At 36.8% G+C, this 22,912-nt stretch overlaps 1 protein-coding gene across 2 annotated transcripts; it reads right to left on the bottom strand.

Moving 5' to 3' along the window:
- Positions 1–1,825: 1,825 nt before the first annotated feature.
- Positions 1,826–22,756, bottom strand: LOC137027361 (phytanoyl-CoA hydroxylase-interacting protein). Of its 2 annotated transcripts, XM_067395490.1 has the most exons (6): positions 22,579–22,756; positions 19,359–19,445; positions 12,951–13,127; positions 6,122–6,296; positions 5,130–5,247; positions 1,826–3,133 (listed from the first exon to the last, which is right to left on the bottom strand). In XM_067395490.1, exons 2-6 carry the CDS (start codon positions 19,362–19,364, stop codon positions 2,599–2,601), a joined length of 1,011 nt encoding a protein of 336 aa, XP_067251591.1. In that variant the 5' UTR covers positions 19,365–19,445; positions 22,579–22,756; the 3' UTR covers positions 1,826–2,598. The 2 variants fall into 2 exon arrangements, with proteins under 2 accessions (XP_067251591.1, XP_067251592.1); XM_067395491.1 differs by lacking the exon at positions 19,359–19,445 and having other exon boundaries at positions 1,831–3,133.
- Positions 22,757–22,912: the final 156 nt, after the last annotated feature.

Raw genomic sequence — 22,912 nt, 5'->3', positions numbered from 1 at the left:
TAAATATGGGCTTTGGAAATGGCTGGCTTTATTGTGCTTTGGCTACAGTAGGTAGTTACAGTGAGAACAACAACCATGCATGTCATTTCTGCAGGCTGCATCTTACTCTGTGAGATAAACAGTCACTCTTTTCATAGCTTTTGCTGGCTCTGAGACACTCGCTTGGTATTTCTCCTGCTCTTTGTCTAGCAAAAAAAATCCCTCATCCCTAAATGAAAGCATAAAATGAAGGCCTGATTATTTCAGAGGCCTTGTCACAAGTCCAACGTTTTTGAATTTGAAGTTTACTATATTTTCACACTTAAAACAATTATTTGGTAATCCTCTTGTAGCACTATCCTCTTTTGTGCTAAGAAATAAGTCTCCTGACAGTTCTCTCCCATTGTTGTTAGCATTAAGTCTGAGAATGATTCAGTGGGCTATATTACACTTTTATTTGTCAAGAAATGACTTCTCTTTAAATGTTTTGGTTCAACATATTTACCTGTTGATGAAACATTGTCTTAAACTTACACCAGACAATTTTTATTTAGTTTTTAGTAACTTCTAGGAGGGTGTACTCATTTTTGCTACACACAACATTTTATCACCTTGACAAGAAAATATTATTTTCCTGAATAATTTTGACATGCTTCTTTGGTAATTGATTAGGCAGACTTGCTGGAACATTATATCTCTAAAGAACCCTAACATGTCTTCTAAGTAATTGAGTAATTGCTGACTTTCAGAAGTTTCAGAGGGGGTTTACTCATTTATGCTGTGCACTGTAGTTCCAGGTCTAATTATAGCCTATAGTTGTGAAGTAGTCCATTTAAACTCTTTTCAATTTATATTTTATTTAAAATTACGCACACATTCACTCTTTTTTGTATGTCTAATATGTCAAAAATGTAAAAAAATAATAATAATAATAATTTAAATAATAGTTGTTTAATTCAATGTAAAAACAGAAAGCGTTGAGTTGGAATTCAAAACTCACCTTATTCAGTGAATAGTAAGCCCTGCCTTTTTCCTTTTTTGATCTGATTGGCCATCATTTTGACATTGACGAGAGCTGTAATGCTGCGTTCACACCGAACGCGTCTGGGGCGTCTGAGGCGTCTGACTTACATGTTAAGTCAATGCAAACGCGCGTCTAGAGGTCCTGCGGCGCGAATCAAGCGTCTAGCGCGGCGCGAATCGGCCGTTGACGCGCGAATGGCGCGGCGCGAATTGAGCGTTCACGCGGCTGACGCGCGAATTGAGCGTCTGACGCCCAAACGCCCGAGTTGAAAAATCTGAACTTTGGCGTAAATTCGCGGCGCGTCAACCAATCAGGGACTCTGCTTTGGTAGTAACGTGTTTATGATGTGATCAGTGATGCCGGAGACCAGAACAAAGATGTCGCTGTGTGTAACGTTAGCCACCCTGAGTTCTGTGATGTGTCATTATATTTTTATCGAGACAGGAATAAAAAGGACCTTGCCTGGAAGAGAATAAGCGAAGAAATCGGACAATCTGGTTAGTTGTAAAACTTTTTGCATGATTTTAGCCGTTGATACTAGCCCACCTTCTAGCTAGCAAAAGTCGGCCGGCATAACTGAGTTAAATTGCCGCTACAGGTTTCCAACTGACGAGATTATGTGTTTATTCAGAGGATCTGTGCAGAAAGAGATGAAAGCCCCTCCCATGACGCGAATTCGCGTCTGAACACACTTTGTTTAGACGCGCGAATTGAGCGAATTTTACGCGCGTCTGAAGCGTCTGACTTCAAAATGTTCAAGCGTCCAACTAGACGCGTCTGGCGCGAATTTGACGCCCCAGACGCGTTCGGTGTGAACGCAGCATTAGACTACTGAGGCAGACCACTCATTAAGAAATATCAAATATTGGGGAGGGGGACAATTTGGCCATTTCCAATTATTGTGTGTGTGTGGGAGGGGTCCTTGTCCCCCTCAATGCCGATGGTGGTATCAAGTTATTTTCAAAAGGTGATTTACTATATTTTGATCACTTCCGTAGACATCAGTGTTTATATCCGAACTGTAAACTTTTATCTCAGTACTTCTTTGAGAATATGAATATGTAACACAGAAATAATGATACCGTGTGGCTGAAAAGACTTTCACACCTACACATGATAAACACTTCCTTTCTATTAGCAGCAGCGCCAATGCAGATCTGATTGTTCTGGTGTTTAAAAGAAACAGGACAATCATTGTCATTTAGGAATAAGATGAGTGTTTGAATCGAGATCGCAGTCTTTTAATGATTAATCATGCAGTTCTAAATATGGTTTTAAAAGACATGGAAGTGAGTAACTGATGAAACATTTTTGGGTAACTGTCCCTTTAAGATCTGAACTGTTGACTCACAGGTCTTATGGCTTGGTTTCGTAACAAGAAGCTAGACTATCAGACCACGACCTCATTCAGTTTTCATGTTCTTATAATTTATTCCTCATTTATGAAAGCCTTTGGCATGTTTTAAAACAAACCCCACAGTGTGAATGTTTGATCATGTTCTAATGAGAACATCCATTTCCAAACCAGAGCCAGTGAGGTTCTGTGGTCTGGTATTTTTTCAGTTGCACTTCCTACAACAGCATGCATTCACAGTTCAGCGTCCCACACTGATATTGCACACCTTACAGCTTGGGTCTTTTTTGGCGTTGGCAGTAGAGAGGCTCATGAGCTGGTGACGGCCGCTGATCTGAGCCAGGACGCCGTGCTCCAGAAGCAAGGGCTCTGTGAACATCACCTCCAGAATGACATCGCTGGCGTGACAGAACACGGGTACGTCTCCGGCCGTGTACGTCAGGAAGGGATTGGTTGTTAGGTCCAGTCGTGGAAGACGGCTCTTGCAAAAGTCATCCCCCTCCGATCCAGCAGGGGCCAGCACCAGCACTACATAGTGGTAAGCTGTGTACATGCAGTAGAAGTCAGAGAAGTAGAGGTTTGTACTCGCGTTGAGGAGACGTTCGGCAGGAATCTGGAAGCGCAGAGGGCCGTACGGGGAGTCTTTGGGAGGGAGCCCTGTGTCGAATTCTGTGTTGCAGCTGAGGAAGATGCCGCGTAGCTTTCCGTTGATGGGAGAGCCGTGACTTCCACTGTTGTCTTTGAGAGATGGGAGCATTGCACCTCCACACTCTGATCTATGTAGAGAGATGTAGAATAATCAATAAAATAATTTAGTCTGCTTAAACCCGCGACTTTCTTACAATCGACTGCATTCAGATCTGCCTTCACCCAATCAACAATCAATGAATAGAACCAACACGCCACCAGTGCTGGGGAAAGTTACTTTTAAAAGTATTGCATTACAATATTGCATTACACCCTAAAAAAGTAACTAGTTGCGTTATTTAGTTACTTTTTATGGAAAGTAATGTGTTACGTTGCTTTTGCGTTCCTTTTTCTCATCTGGGCTAGGTTGTTAGTTTGCTGGTATAACAACAAAAAAGTATTGTTGGCAAATGTAAAGGCCCTTTAACACTGAAAGTGAAATAAATAAGCCTCAGGCTGAAGGAAATGCAAATTCATGCCTGTACAGTGGAGGGCGCAGCTCAAACAAACAAACCTTTCAGATGTGTTGCTATTCTGGATTCAAGAAGAATAGACCACAGGAGAAGAAAATGAGAAAATAACTATTAGATTTACACAGCGCACACAACACCTCTGCTCTTGCTCATGATTCTCTCAACATGAGGACAGAAGAGCTGTCAGCCAATAAATGGGAAAACAAAGTTTGAAAAAGTAAATCAGATATTTTGTTGTAAATTTAAAAGTAATGCGTTACTTTACTAAGTACTTGAAAAAAGTAATCCGATTACATAACTCAAGTTACTTGTAATGCGTTACTCCTGACACTGCGCACCACCATGGATTTTTTATTTTTTGATAATTCCTTTCACTCTGATGTGCGTCACAATATGAAAGAAAATGTCTGTTACTACTTCAATTTCATCGCAACTTGCATCCGCAACCCATTTTACTCCCAAAATATGTAAAACAGGATATCCAATGTGAAAAAATGAAGAGCAGTGCTTAGTTTTAAGACCCGTTCACACCAAAAATGTTTCGAATCAGTGGTTCGGAGTGTGTATCAAACTGCCAAAGTCACGTGATTTCAGTAAATGAGGTTTCGTTACATCATAAGTGTTTCAATGTTTCACCACTGGGGGGCAGTCTGATACACGCTACGAACCACTGGTTCAAAACAAGATTCTCTACTCTTTCAGAAAATGCGTAATAGCGCCCCCCTACCGTATAACAGTGAAAACATGGATTGCCGAAAAATTCTGTCAATGGCAGGGAAAAAGTTGAAGGTCTAGCTAGTTAGCATGGCCCTGATAACCCTTGCTGGTAGATGCCATATCTAGACAATCTGGAATTCTAAAGTAAAGTTTTATATTTGCTCCCGCATTCTTGAAAGTTTCTATTATTGAGTAGCATTAATTACCAACAGCAGTCACCAACAATAGTTATTTGCTTATATGCTTAAAGGGATAGTTCACCAAAAAATTTATATTATGTTATCATTTACTCATCTTCATGTTGCTCCAAACCTGTATGTCTTACACAAAATAAGTGTTTTTTTTGTTTTTGTTTTTCAGGAAAACAAAAGAAGATATTTTTAAAAATTCTCCAAAAATGAGTAACAGTTGTTTTGAACACCATTGACTTTTATTGTATGGAGAAAACCTGTGTTCTATAGAATAAATAAAGTCATACAGGTTTGGAAAGACATGAGGGTGATTAATTAATTAAATAATGGGAGAACTATTCCTTTAAGACCTCTATGGCATTGCTCAGAGACTTGTTTAAAATGCAAATGCTGACCAAAATGCTGTATAATACAAGATAAGCATAACAAAAAGATACATATAAAACACATGCATTGTACACAAAATACCAAACACAGCCTCTATGTCTGCTTAAAAACCAAGGTAAAAAAGCATTTAAGAAGAATCGTGCACACCAAGACCAGGAGCATGAATGAAGAAAGTAAATAGAGTCTGTTTTGATTTCATGTTGAGTTCGCTAGCATTCTCAAATCACAAAGACTCATGGCAGATCAAAAATCAATGCAGTCTTAGAGCTGTCAAGGAAAGATATATAAGGAGACTGAGGATGACAGATGACACTAACCTCACATAATGGAAGTATTCAGGATTCTGATTGCGGTAGAACACGGAGAACCTGAGCATCCTCCCGGCAGCGGCCTGAGCTTTATCTAACAGCTGCTGGAGATGTTCCATGGCATAATCTGCAGAAAACAACCCATTTAAAACCACGATTCATGAGTATAGCATAAGTGCTTCCTATGAAAACTTTTGTGAATAACATGGCATTAAGGAAAAGAAAAAGGAAGAAGTGTCACTATTGGTTGTATTTTCTATCTGAACACAATATACAGAGTCAGTGATAAAAAAGCCATTTTTTCATTTGTCCAATTACAAACTTGTGACATGAAGATTAAGTTAAGATAAGATAAATGATGAGATTGCAGAAAGCACCTGAAGTCAAGATTTAAAGTGTGTAATTTCAGTGCCTCTAAAGGCACCGAGTAGAAGTGCAGAAATTATGGTTGTTTCTGAACAGGTTTCCCAAGGACTATAGTAGAGTATTCTTTCCATGCCGTCATTTTACGCCGGACTGCTTCACAAACGAGGGTCAAGTTGAATCAACTCCACAGCAACTACATAAATTTATCCACTAACCATTCAGAAACGTCTAAAAGTTGTAACTTCTTCCTGAGTCTCTCCATCAGTGTCGACTCCGGTTTGAACAATGTAAGGCTGAACACGGTTACTGACAATCCTCATTTTGGCTGCGTGAGATTCTCCAGCTTTGTTGTTGTTGAGCTGTTAAAGCTCCGCCCTCTTCTGGAAAGGGGGCGGGAGCAGCAGCTCATTTGCATTTAAAGAGACACACACAAAAACTGCGTATTTTTGCTCACACCCAAATAGGAGCAAATTTGACAAGCTATAATAAATGATCTGTGGGGGATTTTGAGCTGAAACTTCACAGACACATTCTGGACACACCAGAGACTTATATTACATCTTGTGAAAGAGGCATTATAGATCCCCTAACAACGTAAGCATAACACACATTTAAATCTCTGTTACTCTACTTACCCCCAGTGCAGAACTCCACTACTTGGCTCCATTCAGACACTTGGTAGTCTCCGTCAGGCTGTCTGATGGCGGTCTGCACAGCGACACAGTACTCCGTTCGAGGGCTCAGGAACCAGTGACCTCTCACAGCCATTGGCAAAGGTCCTGCTTTTGCCACTAGCTTGGTGGGAACATCCTGAAAAGCCAAACACCAGAGGGCGCCGTCAGATTTGTTGGCCTACAGGGTTTTTTGTTCTGTTTCAAGTCAAAAATAACCAACCACAAGTTTTCAACACCTGACTTTTTTGTTTGTTGAACCCCTGCAGCCTTAAACTCACCATAAAATCAAAAAAGACCATTCTTGTTTTAATGGAAAATAGCAGCATTTATTATAAATGATTAATTTATCATAATTTGTTTTAATTCATGTGCCCTCGTTAATTTTTAATAACTTCCCCTCCCTCTTGCAGTGACATCTCTTCTCTTCCCTGATGACGAGGGCGGGGCAACCTGTCACTCACATGAGATCCACCAATAGCAAACTACAACCATCCAATCAATTCTCCACGGACAAAATCAAGCCCCGCCCTACATTTGTTCTTGTTTGTGAAGCCGTTTCACTCAGATATATGTCACAATAGGAAAGAAAACTGCTGTTTCATGCCAACTTCAACATTACATACTGCGGATAATAGAGGATGCAGAAAACTACACTGAAATATATTTAATTCAGAAATTTCTAGTAAATTTCACAAATAATTACAAAGAAATGGAAAGTAACACACTGAATTGAATATGAAATAGTAGAAAGACTGAAATAGTATTTTCTTGTAAAACATACTTCAGTAATCTTTTTACAGTGTAGCAGATAATTCATATAACATTATGACATAAACATGAAGACTGTATGGATGAATTCAGGTTGATTGGGACACTTTTCCCAAGTCATTTCAATGGCAAAAAGTGTCCCAATTACCCTGAATTTACCCCAGCATAATTATTTTAACTAAGATAATTATTTCAAAGTGCATTTTTTCAATTCCAGACCATATCAATCTGAATAATTACGCTGTAAAATAATATTAAACTCATATACTATTCATAACTGAGGGTGTGGAATACACTACACAACTTTTGCTCAGATTTACAGTCTAGAGCCAGTCTGCAAATTTGAGTTGACAGATTGTTTAGTGTATGATGAACAGACTTATTTTTTTTTAGCTTCAGACTATGATTACATCCAGTCGTCGGAGATCAAATTTGATCATTTGAACTGATTTTACTGCACACATTTCATTTGTCAATTGCAACAAGGCGCATGTTTTTCTGCATGAATCTGTTGTGTCTGGAATGACTTTTAAAATCTGTTCGGTCAGCTGGGTTTAAAAAGTGTGTTGAGAAGGAAAGGTGCAAAAAGGCTTGCCAAGAATGAATTGTAGCCGCCTGTGCCAGCAGAACTGTAACTTACCCAGAGCAGGAGGTGTCAAGATGTCAGAGACTTTGCTAAGGTAAGGAAGACTGAAACATGACTCTCACTTAATAAGAAACACAAGCTGAAACATCAATATTGGACAAGAAATACTTCAAAAGGTTTTATGGACAATTGAGATGACAGGGAGCAGTGTCTCTACAAATAGCGAAACTAATCTACCTCAATAAGGACACACGCTGCTGAAAAATGTCATGTAGTTGCTAAACTATTTACGGATTAATTTGTCGCAGCGCAAACACGTTTCTGTGCGAGTGTGTGTGTTTAGGTGTGAAAGAGCGTTCAGGACAATAACATGGAAATAATTTGTCGTTTTTATCCTCAAGTTTACTATATGTATTTGCAGTGTCATTGTGGGTTTTGGTTCATTTGCGGTTATAGCCTGTAAGGACCTTTGAAATAACGCGAAGTGGCGAAGTGATAAGGAACTATAATGCGGTCAAGACCTGCCTGTGCATTTCCCTGAAAACAACGTTCAACAACCAATCAGATAAAAGCATTCACAGCCCCTTAGCATTTATAAAATGGTTGGTTCCTGTGATTCTGATTGGTCAATGACCGCTTCACCCAACGGTTCTCACCAAAGATGGCCGCCGAGTGAAATGACTTGAAGAGGGACTTTGGTATCACTACACAATACTATTAGCAACGTAAAGTGTTTGTTCTCTATTTATATTGTTCATTGAAGCTCACTGTTTTATGTAGAAGAGTATTGTGTGAGAAAGAGATCGGGTGAGCGAGTTTAACGTTACCTGCATTCAGATTTAGCATTTTCCTTCAGGTCAGTCTTATGTTCATAATAAAACATCAGTTTAAATGTCCGCTGCGATATCTTGTCCTTTTAACAGTTAAAGGGTTTTCCCGTGACTGACAGCGCTAGTCAAAGCATTTGTCAGTTGCGTCTTGTTCCGTGTTCACAACAATTCAGTCTTTTCAATGTAAAAGTCTTCACTACTGACTGACACGCTCATAAAGACAGTCTTTGCCGCCATCTGATGGCGTAATAATGTAATTCTGTTGCTGTTCACGGTCAGGGACTATTTTTTTTCAGCGGAAGGCTTTTAGTAAAAGTTTACTTCATGAAAGTTGCATTGATACATATTTTTTGACTTTAATATTTGTATTGTGTGGTAACTGTTTTATAAAAGCAATAAGGCACTCGAGGCTAGTGCTGTACCCAGAGGTGGGTAGTAACAAAGTACATTTACTTCATTACATTTAATTATTTTTAACATTTTTTGAGTAGTTTTTTGGAAAATTTGTACTTTTTAGAGTAGATTTAAATGTGGGTACTTTAACTTGAATACATTTCTAATGAAAAACCTGTACTTTTACTTCACTATGTTGGGTGACGTTCCTCTCATTATTTTATTTTAGTGCGATACTGTACATGTTAAGAAATGCGTAGTTTATTCCAAGCGCGCTTTTCTCTTCTTTTCATGAACGATGCCCCATTCACAAATGAATCGCCCTTTTGAGTCAATTCTGTTCAAAGACTTAATCAAACAAGTTGGTAAAACTGCCTTATTCTACAGAACTGGCGCTGCGTTCATTCCGTAAGTAGAATAGGGAAGGTGTAGGACATACAGCGTAAGCTTTTTGAAGAATACGAAAGTGCAGTTTTGGCGAAAGTACTTAGAAGGCGATCAATTGTTTATATAAAGCATACATTTACTTTTTTGTTCAAAAATGCCTGATTGTTTCTCTAGATAAGACTCTTATTCCTCGTCTGGTATCGTTTAAAGCCCTTTGAAGCTGCACTGAAACTGGAATTTTGACCTTCAACCATCTGGAGTCCATTGAAGTCCACTATAAGGAGAATAATCCTGGAATGTTTTCATCAAAAACCTTCCTTTCTTTTCAACTGAAGAAAGAAGGACATGAATATGTTGGATGACACGGGGGTGAGTAAATTATCAGGACAATTTTATTTGAAAGTGAACTAATCCTTTAAGCAGTTTACGCCTGCTGAAAATATACATTTGATTACATTTTGGAGAACAGACAGAAGAAGATCCATCAATGTGCATTTGATCATTCTTCATGTTCAGATGTTCAGCGGTTATGAACGCGAGTACATGTAAAGAGTTTTCTCTCTTTCTTCTTTCCAATGTAGCTGTAAACGTTATTATACAAAGCAAAAGACATGCAGTGATATTTAGGCTACAGATGCCAGAAAAAACGCTTGTCTCTCTTCTGTGTTTTTTGCAAAGATATCTAATTATGATAATAATTTAAATATCTACCTAAATAATAACATGCTACTGTATTGTGTTTATATATATATATATATATATATATATATATATATATATATATATATATATATATATATATATATATATATATATATATATAGAAAGTAACTAACGAGCTACTTGAGTAGTTTTTTCATTGGATACTTTTTTACTCTTACTCAAGTAACTATTAAAATTATTACTTTCACTTTTACTTTGAGTAAATATTTCTATAAGTACTCGTACTTTTACTTGAGTACAGTTTTTGGATACTCTACCCACCTCTGTAATCACGACACATTCTTACTTAGGCTTATTCACGACACAGCACAGCCTCTCGTACCTTATTGCTTACATAAATAACACTAAAACAACATGCTAGCTGGACGTTTTTGAGTTGAAAATGAACTGAAAGTTTTTTTTTGGAAGAAGTCAGCAGCATTCAAAGAGACTGAAAAATGGCCATGAACACACAGACCAAAGACTTATTTGTTAATTGCTGTATATGATTTAACAGCCATGTGTTTATTATTTTAAAGAATAAAGCATTTCTAATCTACAGTATTTTCCTAATCATTTATTTGTAGTATCGATAGGCTACAGAATAAAGTTTTTATGGTTCACTTATAACATTTTATCTGTTTACCTATAAAATGACTCCTGGGAAACAGTAATTGTCTGATAATTATGCACACAGTCTAAGCAGTGAAACATCAGTAAGATTAATGAGAAGATAACATCTGCGGATGTAACATCCTTTGCGGTGATCTTACGCATAGTTTCTGCCTGACATCTCTCTCAAAGGTGAAAGACATTTTCAAACTTCACTAAAGCGTAACATATTTCCTCTCACATATAAGAGATCTATCACAGTTAATTAGTCTTGTTGTGGAGGCTTGAGTTTCTGACAAGCAGAACCAATTATGAAATGCTCAGTGGGGCATAACCATAGCAACCCTTTAGTCCTTTCCTTTCACTGGCAAAATGTAATATTAGAGCCCTGGCAAAATCAGATGTAATTTCAGCAGCAGTTTATTTTTGGTGTCCAATAAGTGCAAAAGAGATACTAGAAATACTCCTACATTTTGTAGCTTAATTTTGTCAGCAAGAATACGAAAAACTGAACACAACAAAGTTATACATTTATAATTCAGTTCCAGTGTTGGGGTAATGCGTGACTTACACGTAATTTGATTACTTTTTACAAGTAACTAGTAAAGTAACGCATTACTTTTAAATTTACAACCAAATATCTGAGCTACTTTTTCAAATAAGTAGCTCAAGTTACTGACCGACAGCTCTCTTGTCCTCATGTTGAGAGGAATCGTGAGTAAGTGCCAAGGTGTTGTGTGAACATGATGGTTATAGTAGTGAAATGCAAACTCAGAATATTACACAAACCTGCATTAATTAAATATGTTAAATAACACAAATATACTTCAGCACAGCTGAAAGGTTTGTTTGAGTGGTGCCCTCTACTGTACAGGCTTGAATTTGCATTTCTTTCAGCCTGAAGCTTATTCATTTCACTTTTGGTGTGAAAGGGCCTTAACATTTGTTAAAAATATAACTTTTTTTTGTTATTAAAAACAAACCAGTAAGCCCAGCTGAGAAAAAACTAACACAAAAGTAATAGAACGCATTACTTTTCATAAAATCTAAGTAATGCAATTAGTTAAGGAGTTAAGGAGTAAATATTCAAGTGTTGATAAAAAAAAATAATTCATAAAGCTAAAATAAAACGTTTTTTGTTTGCATTGTTTAAAAGCAGAGGCTCCGTTCCTTCTTTTGATATATTGCATGTTTGGGGGGCCATGAAATTTTTGTAAAATGTTCAAAAACACTGGTGGGGAAAGAGTTAAAAGTACCTTTCCAATAAATTGACATTGAAGTCTTGCATGTGTCTTCTCAGAATCCAATTAGAATATTTTTCAAGTGGACTTTGAATGCAGCTTTCAATCTTTGATAAATTGGACTCCTCCTCAATAAACAAACAAACAAATAAAAACTTAAAAATATAAATCAAATAACAAATAGGTGCATGATGCCCTAAATTACTAGTGTAATAAATTTGATTTTTTTTTTGCAAAGGAATATCCTAATTTTATATGTTTATTTATTTATTTATTTATTTTATTTTGGTGGTTGGCCTGGAATTGGGTGACACGATTATTTTAGATTATAAAAGGTGTTTCTTTATAACTCTGTTGCAGATTTTATTTGCAAGTGAGAGGAAGAAAAATAAAATAAAATAAGTAATTAAATATTATATAGGTGCATGATTCCCCAAATTACTAGTGTACTAAATTAGATTATTTTATTTATTTTTGCAAAGCAATATCCTAGTTTTATGTTTTTAAGGGGTGGTTGGCCTGTGAATGGGGGATTGAGGTGCTTATTGGGGAGGAAGGATGTCCTGGTGAGTCATTATCCGCTCCCGGCAGTTTTGGTCAGGTTTTTCTCTCTCCTGTATTAGCAGTGGCGTGACCATCACAGCGGCCCCTGAAGGGCCTGTCAGATGTGCTCATTACCAACACACCTACAGCCACACATTACCTCCTCCTTCACATGCCATCTGCCTCTACACCACCTGCTCTTATATTTGTCTTTAATTTAACCTTTATTCAGGTACAAATCACTTTAAATAAATATAACATGAAAATTCAAGAAATGTCTTAACCCTTATATTATGTCGTGGTTCAATTTGAGTGGTCAGAAATATTGTTTAACCTTTGTTTTCTTGAAGTTTTGTGACTTTTTCCTGTTTAGTGTCATGAACTCTTGTTGCACAATCATACAAATCGTACCCAGAATTTGAATCTAATACAAGGGTTCATTAAATGTTCTATTGCTTAGTAAAAAAAAACTATTAAACGTAATAGTTTATTTGTCTTAGTGTGCAGTGAAAGTCAAGACGGTCCAATGTTGTGAATCACAAGCCCTCACTACTGTGTCCTTGTTTAACCCCAGACTATTCTGAGGGGATTGTCCTTGTAATAGGTTCAGAATAAGTTCACCAATTCCACTGGCCCGGGTTGTGACAACAAATAATGTCTGTGAGATCAACAGGGAGCGCAGCGGGGCGGAAGGAGATCTCAACGGCAGAATAAGAGCGTATACTGACTCTGTGCTTGAAGCGATTGGGCTCGCTGCCTTCTTTACGGCTCAGGTCGATGAAGTAATGCGTCACTCGGGATGTGTCCTCATGGGCCATTTCCCAGGTGATCCGGAACGAGTCACAGCTCACCTCGCTGATCTGAATATTATGGGGTGTGGAGAGCAGCTCCACCTCAGCCATGACCTGCAGTACAAGAAAATGACAAACTGTCAAACAGTGTGCTTAATGAACCTGTGAATGAGCTGAACAACACAGATTACCATCCCCTACACAAAATCCTGCCTTCAGTATGAATTAAATTAATTAATCTATAAGCAAATTAGTTTATAAATGTTCATTTTCAAATTGATTTTTGACTATAAAGCTCCTTTGAATGTGTTTCTTTAGTCATGTCATTATGGTGCCTTAGAAGCTAGTCTGAAACCAGTTTCCTTAGAATGTGATTTATTTGATCACAAATACAGCAGCAGTAATATTATAAAATGGGTGCAATATGCATCATGGCTAAACACGTATCATTGTTGTCAAATAGCTCAGTTTTCGCCATCCACACTACATTGCGAAAAACAGCTTTTTCAAATTTATCCACAAAAGTGGATGACAAAAATGCTATCTCAGTGCGGACGGAGAAAAACGGAGAGAAAAAGATGTATTTTCAAATGAAAACGTAGGCCTATTAGTGTGAACAAGGCTGATTTGCTGCTCAAGAAACATTTCTTGTTCACAATCATGTTCTGTTTAGTTTTAGGGTACGTTTGCATGACAATGAGGTACCGAAAACAGAAGTCAAAACGATCCTCGTTCACACGGATCCATTAAAACGATTAAAAGCGCTGAATTCTGCTGCCAGGAATTTGCAATTTTGTAGTTGACACAGAGACGATAATGCAATCATTTTCCATTTTCAGAAGTTTGCGTTTTCATGCCCCCAAAACACAATTGTTATGTAAATGAAAGGCCAAAACTGTCACTGTTTTGATTGAGTTCTCATTCATTCATTAGGCCCTGTTTACACCAGTGCGTTTTCATTTTAAAACAGCGTTTTAAAGGGTTAGTTCACCCAAAGATGAACATTTCTGTTATTTATTACTCACCCTCATGTCGTTCTACAGCGGTAAGACCTTCATTCATCTTTGGAACACAAATTAAGATATTTTTGATGAAATCTGATGGCTCAGTGAAGCTTGCATTGAGAGCAAAGCCATTCAAACTCTCAAGATCCATTAATGTACTAAAAACATATTTAAATCAGTTCATGTGAGTACAGTGGTTCAATATTAATATTATAAAGCCACGAGAATATTTTTCTCATGAAGCTTCTGAGCTTTACGAATATTTTGTTTCGAATCAGTGATTCGGATCTCCTATCAAACGGCTAAATTGCTGAAATCACGTGACTTTGGCTCTCCGATTCACTGATTCGATTCGTAAAGCTCCGAAGCTTCAAGAAGCAGTGTTTTTGAAATCTGCCCATATAGATATTGTTGAAAAGTCATTATTTTGTTTTTTTGGCGCATAAAAAATATTCGCTTTATAATATTAATATTGAACCACTGTACTCACATGAACTGATTTAAATATGTTTTTAGTACATTAATGGATCTTGAGAGAGGAAATGTCATTGCTGGCTATGCAGGCCTCACTGAGCCATCGGATTTCATTTTCAAATATCTTAATTTGTGTTCCGAAGATGAATGAAGGTCTTACGGGTGTGAAACAACATGAGGGGGAGTAATAAATGACAGAATTTACATTTTTGGGTGCGCTAACCCTTTAAGATGAACATGATCCTCATTTACACTGGCTACACTGTTCGTTTCAGAAACGAAATCCATCCACACCACACAACCAAAAATACATGACCGCTGTACACTGGGCTACTTTTACTCTGTTGTCGCGGGTTGAACTGACCCCAAATATCATGATATTTATCCCCTGAAATGCACATTTTACCAGGGAACCTCACCAAAAACGTTTACTTTACCCCCAAGAACGTGATTGTTACCGTGGGACTCCCCCCAATTGCGCTAGTTTTTGGGCTAGTTTTGAGTAGCAATTGGGCGGGTTTTGTTGTGAAAACCTGGCAACCCTGCAGTTGCCTCTTGCGCATACAGGCAGAGTTTAACTGCACAATGGCTGCTAAAAAGGACCACAAAGTCAGCAAATGCAGTTCATCTCCATGTTATTGTTTAGACGGTCGTTGAGGCTGGTATGTTACAGAGCCGTTGTGAGAGACGGCTCTGGCATTTCCAACAAACATTGTAAGTTGACCATATAACCATTCAGCGGTCACTGATCAACTTACGATGCTTTTGGGAACCGCAGCCCTGGTCTGTTATTATCGTGTTCCGGTAGCGTAATGTGGGCAGCCATGCCTTCGTTTTCAAAAGTTGAAAACAGAGACATTCTTAAAGGATTAGTTCACTTTCAAATGAAAATGACCCCAAGATTTGTGTATAAGATTTGTCTCCATCCATCATAAATGTACTCCACATGGCTCCGGGGGTTAATAAAGGCCTTCTGAAGTGATGCATTTGTGTAAAAAACACCAACAAGTTATGAAGTAAATATCTAGCTTTGCCAGACCACCTGCCGCATTACAGTTTACAAAGAACATGTAAACTGGTGCCGTGTCAGTTACACTTTCTTCGTAAGTTGAATACAGAAGGCGGTCTGGCGGAAGCTAGATATTTTACATCATAACTTGTTAAATATGTTTTTACATAAATGCATCGCTTCACTTCCTTTTTTAAGTGAACTAATCCTTTAAACGGACTTTTGAAAACGAAGGTGTGGCTGCCCACATTACGCTACCGGAACACGACAATAACAGACCAGGGCTGCAGTTCCCAAAAGCATCGTAAGCCTAAGTTAATCGTACGTATAAAAAAAAAAAAGTTGTTAAATTTCGAGAAAAAAGTTGAGATAAAATGTGGAGAATAAACTCGTTAAATTACAAGAAAAAACTAGTTAAATTGAGAAAAAAGTTGAGAAAAAAGATAAAATGTTGAGAATAAAGTAATTAAATTACGAGAAAAAAATCATTAAATTTCGAGAAAAAAGTCGAGATAAAATGCTGAGAAAAAACTCGTTAAATTACAGGAAAAAAATATTTAAATTGAGAAAAAAGTTGAGAAAAAAGATAAAATGTTGAGAATAAAGTAATTAAATTACGAGAAAAAAATCATTAAATTTCGAGAAAAAAGTCGAGATAAAATGCTGAGAAAAAACTCGTTAAATTACGAGAAAAAAGTTGTTAAATTACGAGAACAAATTCGTTAAATTACGAGAACAAATTCGTTAAATTACGAGAACAAATTCGTTAAATTATGAGAAAAATGTCATTAAATTTCAAGAACAAACTTGTTAAATTTCGAGAAAAAAGTTGAGATAAAATGTTGAGAATAAAGTCATTAAATTACGAGAAAAAACTTGTTAAATTTAGAGAAAAAAGTCGTTAAATTACAAGAACAAATTCGTTAAATTACGAGAAAAAATTCGTTAAATTATGAAAAAAATGTCATTAAATTTCAAGAAAAAACTCGTTAAATTTCGAGAAAAAAAGTCGAGATAAAAAGTTGAGAATAAACTCGTTAAATTACGAGAAAAAAATCATTAAATGTAGAGAAAAAAGTCGAGATAAAATGTTGAGAATAAACTCGTTAAATTACAAGAAAAAACTTGTTAAATTTCGAGAAAAAAGTCGAGATAAAATGTTGAGAATAAAGTCATTAAATTACGAGAAAAAACTTGTTAAATTTCGAGAAAAAAGTCGAGATAAAATGTTGAGAATAAAGTCATTAAATTACGAGAAAAAACTCGTTAAATTTCGAGAACAAATTTGTTAAATTACGAGAACAAATTTGTTAAATTATGAATTTGTTCTCATAATATAACAGCTTTTTTTTCTCAAAATTTAACAACTTTAATCTCGGGATGGTTTTATTTTTTTATTATTGCTTGGCCCTAATCCTCTTCCGTATCAGGTCAGGTTGCAGTAAACCATAGTATTTTTCCCCTTATGAAGAAATAAACTTTACATGATGACATTGTAAAATTACAATGATTTTGTACATAAACAACTGAATATTTGTGGAAAAATCAGAGTTAAATTCTCCAAGAGGCCATTTTTATTTTTATAACCTGTAATCTCCAATGGATCTCAACTCTGTTGCCATCCAGCCTGTTATTATTTCCCCAAATTAAATATGACAATATATTCATTCAGTTTGAGATGGCACAATGCAGTCTGTTCACACAAACACATTATTTAGTGGAAAACGGCGTCTCACAGACTGACCCTGCAGCTACAGCGTCTCAGAGGACGGATAACAAACAAACGCTCTGATCTGAGTGATGTGATCACTGCCATGAGTGTGTGTGTGAAGTGGAGTGAACGAGGCTGTGTGTTTGATTAGCTGTCATTTCCTGTTCCTGCGACCGGTGACCCTTGAGTAATGGGAGTCACAGAATCTATTATCTGCCCTTGTGCGCTGAGAAAGAGCCCATAACTCTGAGAGAGAGAGAGAGCCGTGTGATTTACGTGCACCTCTCTCTCTCGTTCTCCTTTCACTGCCCTCATATTTTTCCCATATCTGTTGTCCTTTGACTTTGCTCTTTGACATTTAAGTTTTTATATAATTATTAAGTGTCCATAGCAGTGTAAAATATTCATGTAAGCTAAAATGTCACAGATTTGTCCTGTTTTGTTGTAAATCTTCCATATGGACAGTATGCTGAGGCAGCGCAATGCCAAGAGCAGACTGGCATGAGAACGCTGGATGGCACAAATGTGAGCATGCCAGAAAATGAGAATATGTTTAACAGCAAGAACTTCACACATGATTGCTTTGGCACACAGACATATGGCATCCCTTGTGAAAAAGAAGTACTTTAGCAAAAAGAGTATAATATACTTTAGAAGAATATATATTTAAGTGTGAACTGAATGCAATGTTTTCTGACACTTAATTGCATTTTTTTTTTGCTTGTTTTGCAATTAAATGAAATTTATTATAATTGAAATTTATATTAAATGCAATTAGTTTAATTTAAAAGTGATTTTTTGACCCACTTAAGTATCTGTTTATGTAATTTTATAATTATTTCTGTTGTCTTTGAAATATGTGTACAGCCGAATGTGCTGTCTCTTTTTCTTTTCAAACGTTGTGTATTTAAATATATGTGTAATAAAACATTTGTAATTGTAATTTAGTACATTTAAAATTAGTACTAAATGTAATATAATATTGAATAATATGCTACAGTTAAAATTATAATCAACATGTGCTTTAGTATGTTAGTCAACACTTCAAAATAAGTGTACTTCAAAACATGACAAAAGATTATTAAACCATAATGAGTTAAAATGTATTATAAAAGCAAAACTTTTAATTTGACATTATTACAAAGTGCACTGTTTAAAAGTCTACATAAGTCGCTTCATAACATGAAGGTTGAACCACTGCAGTGATGTTTACTATTTTAACAATGTCTTTACTACTACTTTTCTGGCCCTTGAATGTGGTGATAACATTTCTTTCATTGGAAGATAACAAAACCTCTTTCATCAAAAATATCTTAATTTGTGTTCTGAAGAAGGTCTTATGGGTGTAGAACGACATGAGGGTGAGTAAATGATGACAGAATTTTAATTTTTGGGTGAACTAACCCTTTAAGTACACTTAGGTACTTAAAATATACATTTAAGATTTGAAGTACACTACAAGTATACAATCAATACAACTAAGTGCACTTCTTTTTTATAGGGATGTGTGTGTGTGTGTGTGTGTGTGTGTGTGTGTGTGTGGCCTGAAGTAATCATCTGCTTTGCCTCATGATGGAACATAATTTAAGATTAACGAATTGAGTTTTCACACGCCTCTCTTCATTCTCTCTTCTCTCTGCACGTGCAGCATCTCACTCTGAATCACAGTTCTGCCATAATGTCATGGAAACACATCGACTCCCCAGACTGCAGCCTTTCATTCAAAGGGAATGTAGGCCATAATAAACATCCTCACAGGACCTGCATCAAAGCTGCAAAATACACACACACACACACACACACACACACACACACACACACACACACACACACACACACACACACACACACACACACACACACACACACACACACACACAGCTTGCTTACTATTTTAGAAAAACCTTTGAACATTTAACTGAGTTTCGCTCTAGTTCTCAACTAAAATCTGATGCCACACACTATCTGTTACAAAAATGAGCCTCAGAAAAGAAGGCGAATCTTTAAAAAAACATGGTCAGGACACATTTTACCCCATAATACAAAAGAAAAAATTGTATTTTGCATAAAGAAATAAAGCATATTAAAGATGTAAATATATTTTTGTCTGCTAGAGGTCGCTAGAAGCATATTCAAAACAAACTTGCCATCATCAAGCTACGCCTTTGAGCGCAGAATCTTGGGACATGTGGTCTCCACCTCAACGGACGGTGCAAAAGGATAGGGATAGGACTCTGGAAGAAATCATGTTCATGGATGTGATTATTAACGTTACTATAGCATGAAGCAGAGCAGGAGCGAGTGTTGTGGAGCTGAACGAGGAGCTGGAGCGATTGATCAACACACGCCTCACGAGCAGCGGGACTTTTATTATGACACAGTCGCCGGCGCCGCTTCTGCTTTTCCGGTCATGAGTATGAGGAAACGCAGCTCTGTTTATCATATTAGATACATTTGAGAGTGTTGAAAATGATGTTATAACGTTACTTTGAGCGTTCGCTCGGCGGCTGCTGTGAGACACTGTTACACACTGCAGTAAGATAGATCCATTTTACAATATCACATTAAATGCTGGATGATTGTGTTGATAAATGACATGCAATTAATTTTAAAACGTATTGTATGATGGAGAAAATGCTGTATTACTGTTACTAAGAATAAAGCTGCATCTGATTATGCTATGTTAGCTACTTCACAAAATAGTGTTTTTTCTCTGAGGCATGGTAAAGCATGAGACTCGCAAAAAAATCAAGAAAATTAGATTTAAACAATAAGACTAAACGTGTTGAGCTATATAACAATAATTAGTTTTCTGTCTATAAATATATCAAAACAGTTTTTCCCTTGTCTATTAAAATGTAAATATTAAAGCCTTTGGTGTTTCATGGTTTCTACAAAATAAAACCAGAAACCGAGGGTAACGCGGGTATGACGTCATTGACAGGCGACTCCTCACACGTCCCGGAGCCTTGGGTAAAACTGTAATTTTCTCATGATTTACAAATAGTTGGAAACATTTAGGATATTGTAAGTACTCAAGCGAACAAAATATATAACACTGGCCTAGTGGTTTTTGGATATTTTACTGCAAAATTCTTACATAACGCACCTTTCAGGAAAATTCCCTTAACTGTAAAATGGACAAATACAAAGATCGCTTTCCTCAGCGGACATTCAAACTGATTTTTATAATCGATGTAATCAGAGTGTGATTTGTGAAAAAAACAGAGGGGGGATGTTTAGAAAAAAAAAGTATTTATTTATGTTTAAATTTGTTTAAAACCACAGTGGAGCTATATACTATTTTTTTTTTTTTTTTTTTTGCAGCTGTTACATTTTTTTATTTATTTATTTTTTTTTTTACAAAACTTCTGATTTAACCTTGAGATTTGAAGTATTAGATAGCTTAGATATTTGCACCATCTACAATGACACTAATAATTCTTAATTTCTAATAGGAATGCAAAATCAATCGGTAGTTATTAATAGAATAACGAGACACAACCCTCTACTTTCAATCGCGTTTGGTCCCATTTATTTTTGATCACAGTGCATACACATACAAATTTTTAATCCAAAAGTGCGCACATTTGTAGAAATACACGTGCAATTCTTGAGTGTGTGCTGCGAGCACAGTATAACTGTCACGATCATTGCCCGTTCCTGTTCACTCCGGACTCCATTTCCCATAATCCTCCCTGTCAATCACATGCACTCACTCCACCTATCACCTGTTGCCACATACAGCCATGCACACTCCACACTAATCACCACACCTGGACTATATACTCATTACCAGGACTATAAAAGACTCACACACACACCACCTCACCGCGAAGTCTTGATTCATCCTGTGACAATTCCGAGCGTTATTTCCCTGTCTGCCTGTCTGTTACCGTTCCTGTCTGTTTCCTGTTTATTGACCCTTTGCTGCCTGTCCTGACCCTTGCTTTGTATACCGACCTGTGAGTGATATCTGCCTGCCTCGACCTTCTGCCTGTACCCTGACTACGATTCCGCCTGTTCCTTGCTGTACCTGTTTGCTGTAATCTGACCCCTGCCTGTACGACCACACTCTTGCTTTAATAAAAGCTTGCATATGGATCTTACCATGAGTCCCGAATCGTTACAATAACGGCTGATTGGACAGTATCCCATAAAAAATAAAAATAATTCAGCAGACGCAGGGATACATAGACCAGAAGGGGGAAATCCCCCCTACAAATCACACCCTGGATATAATGAATATATATATGGACATCGACCTGAAGAATGAATGTTATATCAGACACAGGTAAGATCTCAGGCGATTTCTCTCTCTCTCTCTCTCTCTCTCTCTCTCTCTCTCTCTCTAATACTGTGATAATTACGAAATATGATGAGTTTCAATAGACGTCCCTTTGTTACTAGATCTAAAGTGCCGTATGCTTGGTCAAACTGTCAACTTGAGATTTTAATCCAAATTAATATATATAAGTATTTTAATAAGGTAAGAAATGTATAAAAAAATACAAAAATATTACAGTAAAACCACTTATATATATATATATATATATATATATATATATATATATATATATAATATATACAATTATAAATATGTAAAAATAATAAATTTTTCTGCATTATAATAATAGGAATAAAAATTCATATTTATGAGAATGTCCTAAAATACAAGTAAAGGAAAACTGTTAGTATTGTATGTGTAAATGCATAAATAGAAACACACAGTAAACAACAACATGCTTTACTATTCAGAGCTACAGAGTGGCAAATCATGAGAAGTAAATCATGAGACTAAATCAATCTCTAAACGACTCTTTATCTCACTTTGATCAAGCCTCAGCATACTGTAAGAGTGTTCAGTGATCAAATAAACAAGCATCACTCCAGCACATCTGATTGGGTCCGTCACAGAGAAGTGAGACACATCCACACACGATTAATGGTCTGGTGCACAAACAGCGCCGTGGGATCGAGCACGAGAGTCCGCGAGTATTAATGTCATGGTTCAGATTTCTCATCATGAGCAAATCTTTTATGTATCTGCAATGCAGCTCTACTGTGGTGGGAGTCAAACTATTAACAGCAACAGTGCTCTACATTTCACTGCCTTCAACTACAAAACAGACAAAAACATCAGTGCAAGAATGCAGACTTTGAACAAAATGTTCTGATCTGATTGTCTGTGCTTCTCTTCTGGATAGTGAAAGTCTACAAGACAGTCCTGAGCTGAATTCACTGCGACTGAGAGAAAAACAGCAATGTGAGGAGGAAAAAAATCAAAATAGGAAAGAAGCATAAACCTAAATGTGTTATATGTTCATTTTTAAAGTTAATTTTAATGAATACAAAAGAAAGACATACCTCTGTGTTCAGAAGCAGCTGTGACGAGGAAGGGAAGTGCTGACAGAGGCTGTGTGAATGAGCGTGGCTCTGATTCTCCGTCTTTTCCTCTCTTTCACTGCTGCACAGCTCCTTAAATGAGGATGAAAACGGAGTGTGAGGGGATTCTCGTTTGCCCTCGCTTGCTCACTTTCACTTATCGCCTCCCTCTCTCTCTCTCTCTCTCTCTCTCTCTCTATCTGTGCATCTATGTTTCTTCTACAGCTGTATGCCAAAGGGAAATGAACAGCCATGAGAAAGTGCAGCATCAGTGAACCATAAAAATGATACAACAAGCTACTCACTCTTGCATGAT

Source organism: Chanodichthys erythropterus, chromosome 9 (assembly GCF_024489055.1).
Source record: "Chanodichthys erythropterus isolate Z2021 chromosome 9, ASM2448905v1, whole genome shotgun sequence".
Lineage (NCBI taxonomy): Eukaryota > Metazoa > Chordata > Actinopteri > Cypriniformes > Xenocyprididae > Chanodichthys > Chanodichthys erythropterus.
This window is presented reverse-complemented; position numbering and strand designations above follow the sequence as displayed.